The sequence below is a fragment of the Hyaena hyaena genome, unplaced genomic scaffold (genome assembly GCF_003009895.1).
Source record: "Hyaena hyaena isolate Hyena2069 unplaced genomic scaffold, ASM300989v1 scaffold_96, whole genome shotgun sequence".
NCBI lineage: Eukaryota > Metazoa > Chordata > Mammalia > Carnivora > Hyaenidae > Hyaena > Hyaena hyaena.
In genome coordinates, this window is record NW_024080729.1 from 408800 (window position 1) to 425359 (window position 16560).

General features: G+C 50.3%; 1 protein-coding gene across 1 annotated transcript in view; it reads right to left on the reverse strand.

Moving 5' to 3' along the window:
* Nucleotides 1-7247: 7247 nt before the first annotated feature.
* Nucleotides 7248-16560, reverse strand: part of GLP1R (glucagon like peptide 1 receptor) — a 34678-nt gene continuing 25365 nt past the window's right edge. The window contains exons 8-13 of the mRNA XM_039235303.1: nt 14208-14268; nt 13618-13687; nt 13409-13497; nt 12955-13093; nt 12004-12045; nt 7248-7458 (exon numbers count right to left, since the gene is read on the reverse strand). Coding sequence (XP_039091234.1) covers nt 7291-7458; nt 12004-12045; nt 12955-13093; nt 13409-13497; nt 13618-13687; nt 14208-14268 — 569 coding nt within the window. The 3' untranslated portion in view covers nt 7248-7290. The remainder of the gene's footprint in view (nt 7459-12003; nt 12046-12954; nt 13094-13408; nt 13498-13617; nt 13688-14207; nt 14269-16560) is intronic.

The window sequence follows — 16560 nt, forward strand, 5'->3', positions numbered from 1 at the left end:
TTGGAGGTTGCAACACAGATAAATCCTGAGGCCTGTTGGTCTGACATGAGAAGGAGCCACAGTAATTCATTCTACCACTGGTGCCCTGTATCAGTGGGAGAAAAAAAAATTTTGTTGGAATTACTCTAGGCTGTGATCTTTTTCTTTCTAAAATAATTACGTTAGTTAAAATGAGCCCTAGAACCAAAGAAAAGAATCTATCAAGGTTTAGGATTAGAAAACTCTTCAGGGAAAGAGCTCCGATTTATGGAAGAAGGAGTTAATAATACTGGATGGAGATGGGGCTCCTAACTCGACTCCTTATAGCTTCCCACTGGTGATTTCCATTATTTTATTTATTATTATTTATTTATTTTGAGAGAGAGGGAGGGAAAGGGAGAGAGCATGAGCAGGGGAGGGGCAGAGATAGAGGGAGTGAGAGAAACCCAAGCAGGCTCCCCGTTGTCAGCGCAGAACCCAACATGGGGCTTGACCTCATGAACCGTGAGATCATGACCTGAGCTAAATTCAAGAGTCAGATGCTTAACCAACTGACCAGGCAACTCTGGTAATTCCCATTCTTTTTTCTACCTCCACAATTTCCTTGTGTCTTTTACTACAGCTCTTTCCCACATTTAAACAGTCTTTTTTTTTTTTTTTTTTTATTTTCCTTTTTTTTTTTTGGGCCTCATCATCTTTCCCACCTACGCTTCCCACCTTTGGAGACACTCGATTTCTACTTCTTCCTTGTTCCAGTATTGGGTGTGTTTTTCCATGTTCTCCAATGTTTTCCCTACATTGTTTTCTATTCTAGTTTGCACTGCTGGGGTTTTCTCCCCACTAGTTCTGGTGAGGGAGACCCCATTGTTTTCTGTATTCTCTTTATTGTGTGTGTATATGTAAGTGGGCGAGAAAGAGAGAGGGACAGAGAGAGACAGAGAGGGAGAAAAGGGAGGGAGGGATAGAACGACACTGAACTGTACATACTTAAGGCATATGTTTTTGAGGGGATAGTGAGAGGAGATCTGGTGATGGGGGCCAAACCCTTGGAATGCTTCTATACAAGGCATTTGAGTGAGAGTCTTCACAAATGCTATTTGGAACTCAGTTATCCCCATCTGTGGGGCATCAGCCCCTGGAATGTGGCTCTATATTATGTGAACACAGTGAGTCTGGAGGCCAAAAATTCTCATTTATTTTCTCCAGGAGAGCAGGGAAGCTGCCCTTACCCCTTGTTCAGGCTGAGGTTAAGACCTGTTATGCCAAAGCACACCCTCTTTTCCTGAGGTTGTATCTGTCTGGCTTACCTACAGATGTGGTGGTCATTAATGCTTTGGGCAGGTGTCTTCTTTGGGATGGGGAAGGAAGAGAAAGCTCTGAGCTCCGTCTTCCTTCTGTGGCTGAGTGGTGGAGTACAGACATAGAAAGCTGAAAATATCACAGGAGAGTGAAGTAAGTCAAAAGCAAGATTGGTGCAGACAAGCCAAATGCGGATATTCTGTCTGCAGATATGAGGAGAAACAACATATCGTTTGCTCTCAGAGTAAGAATTATTATTAGGTTTGAAGGAGACAATCCCCAAAGCTTGTCTCAGAAAGAGATGTGTTTAAGGAAACCTTCTGATGAGCACATTGATCTTCAAACAGGGGTAGCTGAAACGGCAGAACTGGGGGCGAATCTGCAATTCCTTTGCTCTTCTAGAAGAGTTGGCTGCAAGCTCAGAGAGCCAGTGATTATTTAAACTGGAGAGAAGTTCATTTTTCTGAAGATGAATCTCTAAACAGCACTTCCATTCAAATTCTGTGGCTGCTTTGCAAACAAGCCTTGTGCTTTTATGACATTAAAAAAAATGGATTTAATGGACTGAGTTCATTTAGACAGAGGAGATCAAATGAATGAGTGGAATTAGAATACGCGTCCATTTGGCCATCAGTCATTGTTTAAGCCACTCGACCACCCAACTTCTCTAATTAAATGGCAGTGCAGTCCCTGTATAAGGGCTGTGATGGGTAAATTAGTACTTGATAAGTGCTTTGAAGATGAAAATCATGACATGAGTAATGAGCAAGGTTTTTTTTCTTGGGCTGGAAACGGCATCTTTTGTGTTTTCCCACTGCACCATGAGTCACCTGGGTTGACACTGCAGAAAACCTCCTCTCCCAAAGGAAGAGCAAGACAGACACAGTGACGATAGGCCCTTATTTGACGTTTACAAGGCAAATTAGGGAAGAGCCTGAATCCACTTCACATCTGTGCAGGGAATTATAACACCGTACGCATTTGCTACCTATAGATGTAGAGTGTATTTTATATGAATTTATACACTAGAGAAGTTGCATGAAAATTATCTTGTTTAAACATTCATGAAGAGCAAACATCCCCCAAGAGCACTGAAGACCGAAACCAGCTTTGTCCCTCCTGAGAGCCAGGCGCCCCTCTCTTTTGTCGCATTTAAAGCTCTGCATCGAATCCCCTCCAAAACCAAGATGTGGAGGATTTTCTGCTTTGAGGATGTGATCACTTTTAGTGGGAGGAGCTTTAAATTGCAGATTTGGAAGTGAAGTGCGAACCATTTGGCAAGGTCCAGCCCTATGGGTCTTGGGTGAATCTTGCTCCCCTGCAAGGAAACCAAGACCCTAACTGTTATATGTTCCAAACTTTGCTGGGAGTTTTTGTTCACCACATCCAAACATTCTCATTTATATGTTTTCCTTCCCCCGGATTGTTTGACACAGCAGCAATTAGTCATGCTCCATTGTCTGGGTTGACTAATTACTGATAGTTTTGACAGGCCCCATCAGAAAGGTTGCAGAGCCCCAGTGTAAGTTAGGATCCAAGCCACTGGCTGCAATGCTCCTCACTGTGCCAGAGTATGGAATGCGGTGCATCATTTCAGTCCTGGCAGCACCTCACTCTCAGCTGCACTCCCAAATTGGTCATAGCTGAGAGAACAGCATTGCTAGCATAGCTAGTTGGGGGAGGAGTGTGGGGAAGTTCATTACGGGGATGGTGGGGGTGGTGGAGAAGTGTGGGGATGGGGAGGAGCTTGGGTGCGTCAGAGAGAAAAGACACCACTGGATATGGTCCTGAGAAACTTGCTAAAATGGCCAGAGGGAAAAGAGAAAACTCTCCCCTCTGATAGATTCAAGTGTAGGTGAAGTCTAAGAGATTTGGGTCATTAATGGGAAAACAATTATGCTTATCTGCTTCCTGCCAATCTGTATCCATTGACAGAGCAGAAGTAATTATAGATACTGTAGACACACTGTGGCATTAAGTGTTTGAATTATACTGCTTAACAACACTTCCTGATAGAGTCCTCCAGGCGTGGCCAGAGCTGGCTTCAGCCAGCTGCTAACACTGTAGGGGTATGACAGTGTTGTCTGGGGAAGTTTCCCACATTTTCTTTCTCCCCCAAAATCTCCAGCAACAAAAAGGAAAAGAAGTTTGAGTTGAAACTCATTTGGTTTCTGTTGAATACTTAGCATGTCATTCACATAGCCGTCTTAGCAGAGGCAGCAGGCATATTTCATTTGAGCAAGTTTTTATAGTTTGACTCTTCGTAGGAGCCAAAAGCAGGGTCAGCACCGTAGATTAGAATCAATTCAGTGGAGGGAAAATAAACCTTTGGAATATATTTTACCTTCCCTGAGCACGTCGCAGGCATTAGCCATAATGGGAACCCTGTCTGCGCATGGAGAGCAAGCATCTACAGCTCAGGCCCCCGCCCATCTTCGCCCTGGTCTGTGCGGTCCCATGACCTTCACAGTGGGTGGGATGATTCTGGATTCATCATCTCCTAACTTTATGCTGCCGTGCACAGGACACACACACACACACACACACACGCACGCAGTGTTCATTCCTTATGGATGGAGACAGGAGCTGCTGAAACATGGTCCACACTGATGAGATTGAGCCTTTTGGGGTATAAATGTGAACTGACTCTATTTGCCCTTGGTGGTGGCCATGCCATCTTCGCTAGGCTAACGCTGCCCAGCTTGCTAGTCTTCTCCAACCTCAGGGAGACAAGAGAGCCAAAGAGGGAGCCTCAGGACCTTTTTCCAGTTCTTTCAGTTCACTCTGTGTGGCCAGCAGAGCAACTTGTCAAATAAGCACAGGTGCATCAGGAAACCATTAAGCCAACCCATTAAAAGGGCACTGGATTCACTATTCAAAATGGCTCGCTTGCTGTTTCTATGGATTGTGTGCTCTGATGCATTTCAATTTCTTAATTTTAGGACAAGGATGAATGAGGTACTACAGGAGAGATAGTAAAGCACAGCCTTCCCCTCCTCTCAGCAGGATAAGTCCCTGAGGAGATGGCATCTTCAGTAGCTGATTTGTCTACCTTTGCTGCTGTAGTTCTTTTTTAACAAACACTCCAGATAAATATCGCCAGCTTTTACTAAGGGTATCTTGAATGGCTCTTTTGTATTTCTTGCTTATCCCTCCCAGAGATCTCATTGGACTTGGAGGCCCAGCCTAGGACCATCTAGTAAGTCATCTCTGCAAGTGTCCCTCCTCACTTCTCTGGGTCAGGATAGGGGAAGATCCCCAGGGTCTTTCCCTGCTCTGAGTCTTCAAGAGCTCCGCTGGTGTGGGCTTCAGTCGGAATTGCACTGAGGCAATTGAAAATTGTGTGGGCAATCTGGAAAGTCATCTTGAAGGCAACTTTGCAATGTAAGTGGCTTCAGTTCTGGATTTAGCTGTTCTAAAGGTTGACAAAGTGAAGATGAGTTGTCATGATGTCAGCTCCTAAGATGTGGAGCTGGCCAGAGTGCTGAACCCAGTCTCTAGTCACCAAAGTCCTCAGACTTTACTGGCTGCACAGCTGATACATACATCACCCCCCTCCTCCCACTGCCAGTCAGCAATAGTACCCCCAGGACAGAGGCAGATAAGAGTGTGCAGACCAAAGCTCCACACTTATGACAACACACATGTAAACAGCTGGTGGAATTTGGGAGTTCATTGCATGTTAGTTCCCAGATCTATTAGAGTTATATTTACTTTAGGAGAGCTAGAGAATAGTTTAGAGGGAATTCACTACCAATCAAATTAATATTAATAGTGTGAGTCTTGGAGCAAAGAAGATAGTTCTTCAGAATCTAATATGTATCTATGAAGAAAACAGCTCCTCAGTGTTACAAGGCTTGGAGCATGGGCTTTGAGGAGCCTTCTGAAATCAGGAATCACCAGTACCAGTTGGGAAAAGAACTCTACTTACAGTTTAAACCAAACTATCTGAGCTTCTCTGGTACCTAACTAAACACTTCCTCCCTACAATTCTGCCCCTTAACAATTTGTTTCTCTTAGGTTATATCAATCTGGCTCTTTCTTTTTTGTTGTGCAGTGTATTAATGATTCTCAAAATCTTCCAGTTTATCCAGAACTGAAACACCTGCTCCAGAGCCTTACCCCACATCAACTCACCAGCACTTACCTCCCCTCTCCCCACTCCAAAGACAAAGCCAAGGAGTGGTGCCTGTTGGAAAATCTTCCCTTATTCTGGGGAAGCAGGGGTGCCCCTGTCCCCCACCTCTCTACATTTTCTCCAGGAGCCAGTCTGCACAATTCATCTTTAGCCTGAGGTTCAGCTTCCCTATTAACATAGACACAACACTTCACTGAAGCTGAAGTATAAGAAATTTTCTGCTTGATGTGTTTTATGTCCCATTATTATTTTCCCCGTACATCACATGGCTCTCTGAGAGACACAGGAAAATGTGTCTGGTGCAAGGCTTTGGGGAGGGTCCCCCACCAATTAAAAAGGAGAAGAAGGGAGAAATGGACTCATAAAGGAATTCATCCAAAGCTTCTTTCTCTGCCTTCCCAGGCGGTCGGGACTCCTAAGTTCTCTCCTGCTCTGGAAACTTCCTTTGCATCCACAAACTCAATTGCCAGCCTCCATCAGATGGCTGTTTCCCTTTTGTCCTGGTCTCTGTGGTGCTGCTACATGTCTACCCTCTCATCATGGTTGGGGAAGGACTGATAGGTTTCCCCTGTCTAGCCTGTCTGCTGGTCATTATTTATGGGATGAAACTAGAGGCAGGGAAAACATTGATTAGCTCAACATCTGGATGAATCAAAACAATTACTACCCAACTCCCCCAAACAACATCACAATCACAATGATTTAGTTCTTTTTTCCATCAGGTAGGGGAAGTCAGAATTGCACATTTGCACATGCAGACTATTCACAGCAGTAAAGAAAAATGCGTTAAGTATATACAAGCTCCCAAGTGGGAAAATTTCAAGGGAAAGAAACCAAGGATAGGGGAAGACTGCCTCCATGGTAACAGTGGCAATGGGTAGTTTCCCCAGAAGTCTCTTTTTGGTCACTTCTCTTAAAGTTAGAAGGCACCCCCCAAACTCCCATGCAAGATACATAATATGGTGCCAAACAAAAAGCATTTCCATGGAGAGGTGGAAGTAAAGCTCTCAGACTTCTGGGTTCCTGACGGTTGTAGGTACCTTGTTCCCGCCCAGTGCAAACAGTCCTAAAGTTCCCTAGTTGAACCCCAGAGGATTCTGGAGTATCTCTAGATAGAATTCAGAGTTCATGCCGAGGGCTAGGCTCCTCAGCAGTGGGCTTGCCCTGGCTCCCTAGCCATAGTGGGAGCAGCCACCAAAGCAGGTCAAATACCCACGGGAGAAGTGGGCACCAGCAAAGGAAACCATTAGGCACCTTCTCAGTGTTCATTCTCAACACTTCTAGAAACAGCTGCTTGTGGTGGCCCAAACAAAGGTCCCCAAAGGCGAGATGGTGAGATGAGGGAGCAAGGTGAATAAGCAATGCAGGGATGTGAACAGTGTCCCTTATTGAGGAGGCAGTGGTGGGGAGGGGGTGGGGGTGAGCTAACTGGGGGCCTGCAGACTTGACTCACATTACCTAAGCTCTGTTTGGCTGAGGTTATATGAGCCTTTTTCAGAACCACCCCCTCTTGCAAGCCCGATCCCACTAATAAGCCATTGACCTTGAGTGCAAGTATGGGGCTGATTTGCTGCTCTGTCTTGGGGAACCCCAGGGGCCTAGTGGCTTAGCGGGAAGAAATCCTCCTCATTTTAGCAACATTTTTTTCTCTCCTGCCACAGTGATCAAATTAGTAGGCTGTTTCTCCACAGAGGAAATGTGGCCACGGGTCCCAGGAGGCACTGCCCATTGCTTGCCTGATGGGTTTGGGAAGGGAAAGCAGGGATGCATGTGTGCGTGTGTCCCTCCCTTCTCCAGCCTGGCAGGGTCTCTCCCCACCCCAGGATGGCCACCCAGTCAGCAACGAGACCGCAGGGAGGGCAGGGGCTGGGGGCTTAGCTGCAGGAGGCCTGGCAGGTGGCTGCGTACACACTGCTGCCCACCGTGCCCCCGCTGCTTAGGCTGCTGGTGGGACACTTGAGGGGCTTCATGCTGCTGTCCCTCTGGATGTGCAAGTGCTTGAGCCGCCAGCGGTCCCAGCTCCTCCGAAACTCCATCTGGACCTTCCGTGGGAAAAGAAGGGAAACAAAAGTCATCATGCAAACCAACTGCCCACAAAATGGCCCCATTATTACATTAGCAGGGAAAGGAAAAAAATCCACTGCGTTATATTAAGAGACACAAGTCAAGGCCTTCGGGCACCTAAATTAATATCCCAATAAAATTGTTTATTGTTGTCTCCTATTTTCCGCCTTTCCTCGGGAGAGAGATGAGCTTGATGATCTAATTGGTCTCCTCCATCTCTAAACTCCATGACTCAGCTCAGTACCTTTCACAATCCATCACAGTATCATTTAGCGGAAGAGAACGAGAGCGAGAGAAATGCGGGAGACCGGAGACGGGAGGGAGATGAGGAGGGGAAGAATTGGACTTCAGAGCAAAGCGGAGCCAAGATAGCCTGAGCTGGCCTGCCAGGATGGGCCTGGTATCCTGGGCAGTGTCACGGGGTCCAGGCTTGGGTGCAGGAGGGGGCAGAGCAGACACCACCTATGACCACCCTGCTGTGTGCCAGATGGCTGCCTGGCTGAGCCATTGTGGAGACTGTGCTGACAGGTGGGTTGGGGACACCCCAGGCTGACCGGGCCTCTGCTTGTGAAGGAGCACAGACACCAATCTTGTCTCACAGCCCTTCACTGGGGAGAGTGGGGAGAGGGATGGTGAACAGAGGCACATCTGTGGGAAGCCACTTCAGGGACTGAAGCAGTTTCAAGGACAGTAGCAGGGAATGGGGTGGGACTGGGGCTTCTAAGAGTGCTGACACATGGTGCCCTTTCTGCCTCTGTCACCCTCAGCACTTTTCCTGAGCCTCTGCTATCGCCCCCATAATGACAACTGTCATTAAAAGCCACCATTTAGTGGCACCTGGGTGGCTCAGTCACTTAAGCATCTGACTCTTGGCTTTGGCTCAGGTCATGATCTCATGGTTCAGTCGTGAGTTTGAGCCCCAATTGGGGCTCCACACGGAGCCTGCTTGAGATTCTCTCTCTCTCTCTCTCTCTCTCTCTCTCTCTCTCTGCCCCTCCCTTGCTTGCACTCCCTCTCTCTCTCAAAATAAATAAACTTAAAGAATAAAAAGCACCATCATTTCTTGGGCACTTACTACATGCCAAGCACTTTCCATTGATTTTAGTTAAGATTCTCAGCCACCCTGTGAAATAGCTCCTGTTATTATTGCCTGCTTCAAGGTGAAGAAACTGAGGTGCAGAACATTTAATTGTTTCCCTCAGTCTCAGCCAGGGTCCACACCTAGGTCTGGACTGACCTCTAGGTTGGTTTCCTACGCACTGGCCTCCTGGCTTCCAGGACGCTCTAGGCCATGCTGGTCCCTGGCGTGCGTGTCTCCTCCCCCAGCTCAGCTGGGAACATCGCAAGGGCCAGGGCCACCCCTTCCTCACCTGAGTCCCCTGGACCCTAGGACAGTGCCCAGCACACAGCAGGTCCTCTGTGCGTGCTTTGTAAATGCACTGAAGGAAAGAGCGAGTGACTGACTGAGCATCTGACATGGAGCTCCTTCTGCTACCAAGTTACTACAATGAAACAACAGAGATGAGGACGTGAATCTCAGACTCCCCTCCCAGCACTTAGAGCAGTGCACTTCCTCACACATGAAGTTTAGCCTCACTCCTGCCTCTGAGATCCTCCTGGCCAGGGCCCAGGTTCTGAAATTTGGGATGAATGCATTCAGCTCATTCACTTCTGTTTACACTGGCAGGGAGAGGCAAAGTGACTGCCCCATGTCGCATAATGGTAATCCAGGGACAACATTCAGGCTCCCAAGCCATGGCGAGAGGACACAAACCATGGCAAACCACCCCTCTTCCCAGGCCTCTCCTCCCCTGAGCCCACTCTTCTGGAAGCTGATGGAGGACCGATGTCCAGGCCATCTTTTCTCTTCGGGTCACAAATACCTGGCATTGCCATGGCAACCTGGGGTCTGGAGAGCAGCTTTTGTGGACAGAGGTCTCAGCCCAGGAGCCAGGTGTGTTTTTATGGCCCAGTGATGATGATGTGTCATTCTTGTGCCTGGAGGAGCCAGGGCAGGAGGTATCTCTGAAGAACAGGGTGGAGCCCTTAAACAAGGCAAGTGTCCCAGCAAGTGACCCGGACCCCATAGCATAAGCCCAGGAGAGCCCGAGGGGAGAGGCCAGCTGGGGATCTGGTGATTCAGGGGTTGCTAGTTGCCAAGGGGCCGAGTGGGATATGTGCCCACCCCTCCCTCTGGGCCAGCCGTGGGCGCAGACGAAGTGGGGAGGTGATGAGTGATGGGCTTTGAGGAATGGAGTCAGGAGGAGACTCAGCCAAGGGCTGGGAGACTCTCCGCAGAAATGGTGGGGAAGCCTTGCAGGTGTGTGTGTTGGGGGCAAGCATGTGTTGTCAGCATGGCTTTGGGGAAGAGGAGGGAGAAGTGGGAAGTGGGAACCATGGGAGACCGAGAAGATGAGAAGGGGAGGGGGGCCTCACTCTCTCTAGCCTGCGCAGGGACACCTGCCACCCTGCCCCGTCCCTTGGACATGAAGCAGCAGAGCATAGGGCCAGGGAGCGTATCACCCCTCTGGCTGAGAACCATTCCTGAAAGGAATGCCACCCCGCATAGCTGTGTTCTTCATATCAGCATTTTCTTCAGGTTTTTAGGAAGTTCTTTGTGAGGGCTCAGATGTGGGGAAGAACCAAGGCCAGAACAGCCTGCTGTCCTCCACCCTCCTCTGCCCCCCAGTCCCCGTGGATCAAGGGCTTGTAGGACAAGGCGCCCCTGAGTGTTCTCTACAACGGCCTCCTCTCCTTCCCTGGCCGGCCCCACACGGAGCCTGGCCAGCCCTTTGAGACTGACCCATAGGAACAGCCAGAAGGCATTTATGGGCTACTGCCAGGCTCCTTCCCAGCCTCCCTTTCCCAGCCCTTGCGTTAGTGGAGACCTTTCCCAGCTCCCCAGCTGTACTGTCTTCTAGCCGTTGAACTGGGCTCTTCATTTCATTTTGCTGAGCCTTAGTTTTCTCATCTGTAAAATGAGGAAAACACCTGCTATACAGAACTGACTTTAATAAAACATGTGGGCACCTTATACAAAGTAAACATTCAGGAAGTGTTTTCCTCCCATTAGGAGCTTCACATGCTCTAAGCATCACTATCGCCATTTTGCAGAAGAGGAAACAGGTTTCAAGTGGGCCTGTGACTTGCCCAAAGTCACACAGCTCATTAAGTGATGGGTCCTGGGTGGGAGCAGAGGCGGGATGCCAAAGCCCCATGTCCTGCATCTTTCCTGCTCTTTGAGTTATCTCACAGCATCCTGAAATACCAAGGTCCCCCTCCATGGCCACCCCTGTGGCCCCCACACCCACAGCACAAGGAAAGCTAATGTCTTAATGCAGACTCTTAAGCTCTCTGAACTCGGGGACACCAGACTCAGTGACAGAAGCCACACAAAGGGCACCAGGGCCTTTGAGGAGCAGTGTTCATGGGTCATTGAGCCGCAGCCTCATTGATACAAACCCTCACCTGGGCCTGAATGGAGTCAACAGTCCTCAGTGTGCCCCCAGATTCTGGGGTGGGGGTTTTCCTACCTTCTCTTCCTTGTTAGGATTAATCCTCTTGTGGATACTTCCCTATGGTGTCACATCCGGTACTATTATTTGTTCCCCTATGGAGGAATGGGGGGCAGTGCTGTGGCATTTGTGACACCCAGTTTGATGTTGGGCTTGCTCCTGCTCTGCTCCAGCACAAAGCTGAGTGCCTGGGCCGAAGGGGCCTTCCCCAGGCACCAGAGGCACAGACATCTCTTCTGCCTGGGAGCTGACTGTCTCAGAGAGGGGAGGGCTATGGTCTGGAAGGCTCTATGGTCTGGAAGGCTCTGTAAGAGAGGGCGTGGGAGTCAGCAACAGCCCCCTTCCTCCACCCCTACAGCCTGAAAGCCACTGGAAACACACACCCTTTGGCCATTGGCGGGTTAGGGCTCTCGCCTGCACACACAGAGTGGGTGCTTTCCTCTTTCTGTTAGGATGCATTTGACTCCCAGCTCTGCTCTCCTCAGGCCAAACCTGGGGCATGTCTCCTACTCTCTCTGATCTTCAATGACCTCATGTGTGAAACATGGGAATGTTAAGACCATAGGGATTAGCGGGATTTTGGGCGGGGGGAGGGTGGAAGCAATGACGATTCAATAAGATAGTGAATATTAAAACCCTAAGGATGTGACTTGGGCATGTCTGTTGTTGAATCAACTTGTGATGGTCACTACCGCCTGTTCACTTAGGATCCCCTTAACACAAGGCTGGTTCTTCCTCAAGTTCATATGCATTAGGGTATGCCTGCACAAGTGTATGTATGTGAGTGATTTTGTGTGTGTCTGTGTGTGTGTGTGTGTGAGACAGTGAGAGAGAGAGAGACCCATGCATAGAAAACCATACACGGACAAGACACCTCCTCAGCTCTAGTGCCCAGTGGGATGGGTAGGGGGTTTCAGATGAAAAGATTGATGGGAGTCACCACTGACAACTTCAGAACAGCCAACAGTGGCAGCCCACAGGGTCCCCACACCCCTTCTTCGGCCTTACCTCATTGTTGACAAAGCAGTACAAGATGGCCACCATCAGCCCCTGGAAATAAGAGTCATGTTAGCAGACAGGAAGCGGGAGGGGGGCACCCTGTAGGTAACCTCTGAAGCTCCTTGGGGCCCCAGCCCCAATATCCACCTCTCAGACCAGGCAGCCCAGCAGACCCGGAGCTGGAGTGGTGGGTTCCTTCTCCTCTTCTTGTCAGAGGAACAAAAGCCCCTTTGCTCAGATACTGAGAGGCTCTTCAGCCACTCTCTCCTTGAGGAGGTCTGACCCAAGAAAGTACGCCACCTCTGATCGGGGGCCATTTTCTCCTGCCATGGCTCCATGTTCACTCAGCAGACTGAGCGTTCCCAAACTGTGATCTAAATGTGTGTGCACATACGTGTAAGGACACATGCATGGGCTTACATGCTTATGACCCTCCCATAAGCCTCTGGAGGGGTTGAGACCAGGTTCTCATTTATCTACACTGCCCCCCCCCCAACCCTGCAGTGACATTCATACACCCTCACTGTCATCCATTGAGAGGTTGAGTTCCTGGCTTTGGAAACTACATGACCTGGAAAATCCTGTTTTAACATCTCTGAGCATCAGTTTCCTCCTTGGTAAAACCAGATGATCCTGCCCATCTCCTGGGATGCTCTGAGGATTAAATGCACACTGTGCAAAGCCCCTGGTGCCTGGTAACAAACAGCCTGGTAGACGGCAGTTGTGATGCCAGCCTGGATACCCATGGTTACATCTGGGAAGGCTTCTTGTCCCATGTGCTTATAGAGAAGATGGGTACTGGACACCCAGTCTAGCCCTGGCTCTACTCCAACCATAGCACTCTGGGTATGGTCCACTTTCCCCCCAGGCTGCAGGGCGCCCATCTGCATGGTGCAGGCTGGTCTCTGCCCCCTCCCACTCTGACACTTGGCAAGTGAGGCCCCCCAGCCATGAGGTCACCTGGAAGGAGGTGAAGGAGAGCTCTGTGAACAGCTTGATGAAGCGCAGTGTCCCCCGGGCATGTTCATCCATCACAAAGGCAAAGACGACTTCGTGGGTCCCCAGCAGGGGGATGAGCGTCAGTGTGGACTTGGCAAGTCTGGGGGTGGGGTGAAGACATAGTTCTGGAACTCTCCCATGGTTGCTTCTCCCCTTTCTATGCCCCAACCCCACACCTGAGTGACAGATACTCTCCCACCCAAAATATGCTGGGATGGACTGCCTAGTGGGGAGGAAGCAGAGGTCAAGACACCTACAAGCTGCCCAGGTCCAGGGCTAAGGGCAAGGCATGGGATCCTGGGCTGGGCCAGGTGGGAGAAGAAGGTCATGCAGGGTTCCAAGCTCAGAGCCCCAGGATCTCTGTTCTGGAAGCAAGGGCCATGGGTGCCTATGAAAGCCAGCTCAGGTACATCACCTGCACTTGATGTCCGTCTTGCACATGAGATTGGCTTTCAGTTTGGACACCACAATGCAGATGACCCGGACAAAGATGAGGAAGTTCACCTGCAGGGCAGATGGAAGAGGGTGGCTGGAGGCCCTCTCAAAACACCCCGACTCCAGGCCTTCCCCCAGCAACAACGGGCCTGCCAGAAAGGCCACTCCTGCCCCCACACCACCACTCACCCCAATAGCAAAGAGAATGGGGAGCCGGATAATGAGCCAATAATTCATGTTTGAGTTCCTGGTCCAGCAGCTGGAGAGGAAGGGAAATACACAGGTACCCAGTTGGACACACAGAGCCCCCAACTCACAGTGCAGGCAGAGGGGCGCACAAACACATGTGGCCATACCAACTGACCCTCGCAGAGCCACACAAACACTGCCACAAGGAGCTACCCAGTCCCACAGACTCATGCAGAGTCCTTCAAGCCCCACCACCCCCCACTCCTAAATACACAGTCACACAGAGAGATACACACAGCTCTTTCATGAACCTACAGTCATGATGCCTAGCATCATGCACAAAATAGCAGAAACATTTCACAGTTGTTATAGAAAAACCACTGCATACCCCATGGACCCAGCACCACTTGTTATCACCCAGCCCTGGGGAGGGCTAGGCAAAGGGTACCAAGGAACTCAATTCATAAATTAAGCTCCTGATCCCTTGGTTTACCCTTCCAACAGGTGGTAGCCAGGGGCCAGGGAATCCCAGGGTGGGGGGTTGAGGATGGGGACCTCAGCACACCCACGCCAAGGAGCAGGACACTCACCCCTCATCCTCATAGAGGTACTTGACAATGCCCCAAGGGATAACAAACAGCAGGGGGACACCTAGAGGAGAGAGGGGAGAGAGGCTGGCAGGCCTGACCCACCACCACACACACCGGAGGCCTCTCCTTACCCAGGCCTCTCCCACCTCCAGCCCCTCCCCTCGCCTGACTCCCAAACCACTTTCTAGCAGGTATGGAACTAGGCTGGTCTGGGAGCCTGAGGGAGCGGAGGCAGCAGGAACACCCCTGCCCCTACCCCCATCCCCGCCCAACTCCCCGGACTCTTCCTCAGAGAGAGGATCCTACCGCATTGTGGCTGCACCTGTCCTCACCAGTCCCCCCATCCCAGGCACACCGTGGGAGCTTGCCCCCGAGTCCAAGCTGAGACATGACGATGCAGACACCAGAGTAACAGAGGGAGAAGACCATGGAGTGGGGAGAACATGCTGGATGAGGTGGACCAGGCCAACCCCCTGATGACCATCTCCCCCTGGGCGGTTACGTGCCCATCTCAGTCAACTCCTTCAGGCTCCGGAAGCCCCTCCAGCTACCTGTTCTCTACCTGCACACACTGCAAGTGGCTGGGCAGAAGCCTGGAGTCGAGACAGGGGCCCTGTCCTTGATGGCAACAGCCTAACGGCACAGTGGCCCAAGGCAACAGCAGCTCCAATGTAACACTTTCCACTTGGCTGAGACTCAAATGGTGTGGCAGGCAGCCTCTAGGAAGGCCTCCCAGCGATCTCCACCTCCTGGTATCCACACCACCGTACAGCCTACGCTGTATCAGGATTGGTCTGTGTGACCAATAATGTATGCAGAAGTGATGGCAGGTCACTTCTGAGATTAGGTCATAAAAGACTGTTAGAAGGTTATAAAAGGCTTGTCTTGGGCTCTCTCAGTCTGATCACTTTCTCTGGGGGACACCAGGTGCCATGTCATGAGGGCACACTGATAGCCAGTGGAGGACCCTGTGGCAAGAAATGAAGGCCCCCAGCCCATAGGCAGCAAGGACCTGTGCTTCCTGACAACGACCTTGTGAGTGAGCTTGCAAGGGATTCTCCAACTGCACCGAGAAGACTTGCCGTGACAGCAGCCCCGGCCAACAGCATGACTACATCTCTGTTAGAGGCTTTGGGCCAGAGGTGTGCATCTAAGTTGAACCAGGTTCCTGCCCATAGAAACTGCAGTAGGAAATTGCTGCTTTAAGCAGAGAAGTTGTGGGGTCATCTGTTCTGCAGCAATAGCTAACACATTCAGCTGGTGCCCAGTTCCTTGAGGGTACAGCTTCATTCAGTCTTAGAGCCTCAGTGCTTGGCTCACCCTGAGGGCTCAGTATGTTTGCTGACTTCAAATGGACTGCCTGTCCTCATGACAGATGATGAATGAGGAGCTCTGGAGGGTTCAGGTGGGACCAGAGAGCAGGGCTGCCAGCCCACGCCCATGCCAACCACCTTCAATGGCTTTCTGCACCAACTCTCCATGCCTGTCTCTATGGGTGCCCCTCTCATGGTTGTAGATACAGGCATCGGATATAGATAAGACTGTGTGTAAGAAGGTGTGTGGACACAGATGTGAGTGTGTGGTGGGGAGGACCATGCACAGGCATGTGTGGCTCTAGGGGAAGGGTCTCTCCCAAGAGCATATTTGCAGGGCAGAGACCCATTAACAGTCTTTCCTGTCACCATGATCCATGTCCTCAGTAGCCATTCCTAAGCAGTTCATATGCCAGGAGCTATAGTGCACGACAGTGCAGACAGGGATGGGGGAAGCCGAGAAGGTCACAGCTGGCCAGCATTCTTCATCAGGTACCTTTCTCCTTGGCCATTTGTTTTTACACAAACCAGACCTCTGAGCATCCATGATGCTTTAGTAAATAGGTCTTATGAGCCTGGACAAAGGATGGAGGGCTTCCAAAGGCCTCAGAATACAGCACGGAGCCTGCCACAGTGATGATGCTCAGAGAGCATGGAAGGAAGGATTGATGGGTGGTTCAACAGATCAGTGAGAAGGAAAACTGTCCTGGCAAGAACATGCCGATTCCCTGAGACACACACACATGTGGAAACCTCCTTCTTGGGCATTCCTAGTCACCTGCTGTTCTCTTCCCTGAAAGCTCCCTCCAGGATGGGGGAGCTCACTCATGTCATCAGTAAGACCTGGTGAACTTCACTCATTCGCCAACTTCTCCTTAACAAGGCCTTTTCTGCCACATGCAATCATTACACACCCCCTCACTCCCTGCTGGCTGGGTCTTTCTCCCATTTAGAGAGTCAACAAGACAGTCTGGAGAAAAAAGCTCACATGAAGACACACAGAAATGGCCCTGAGAAGTAGTGATTCCTTCGTCCATCAT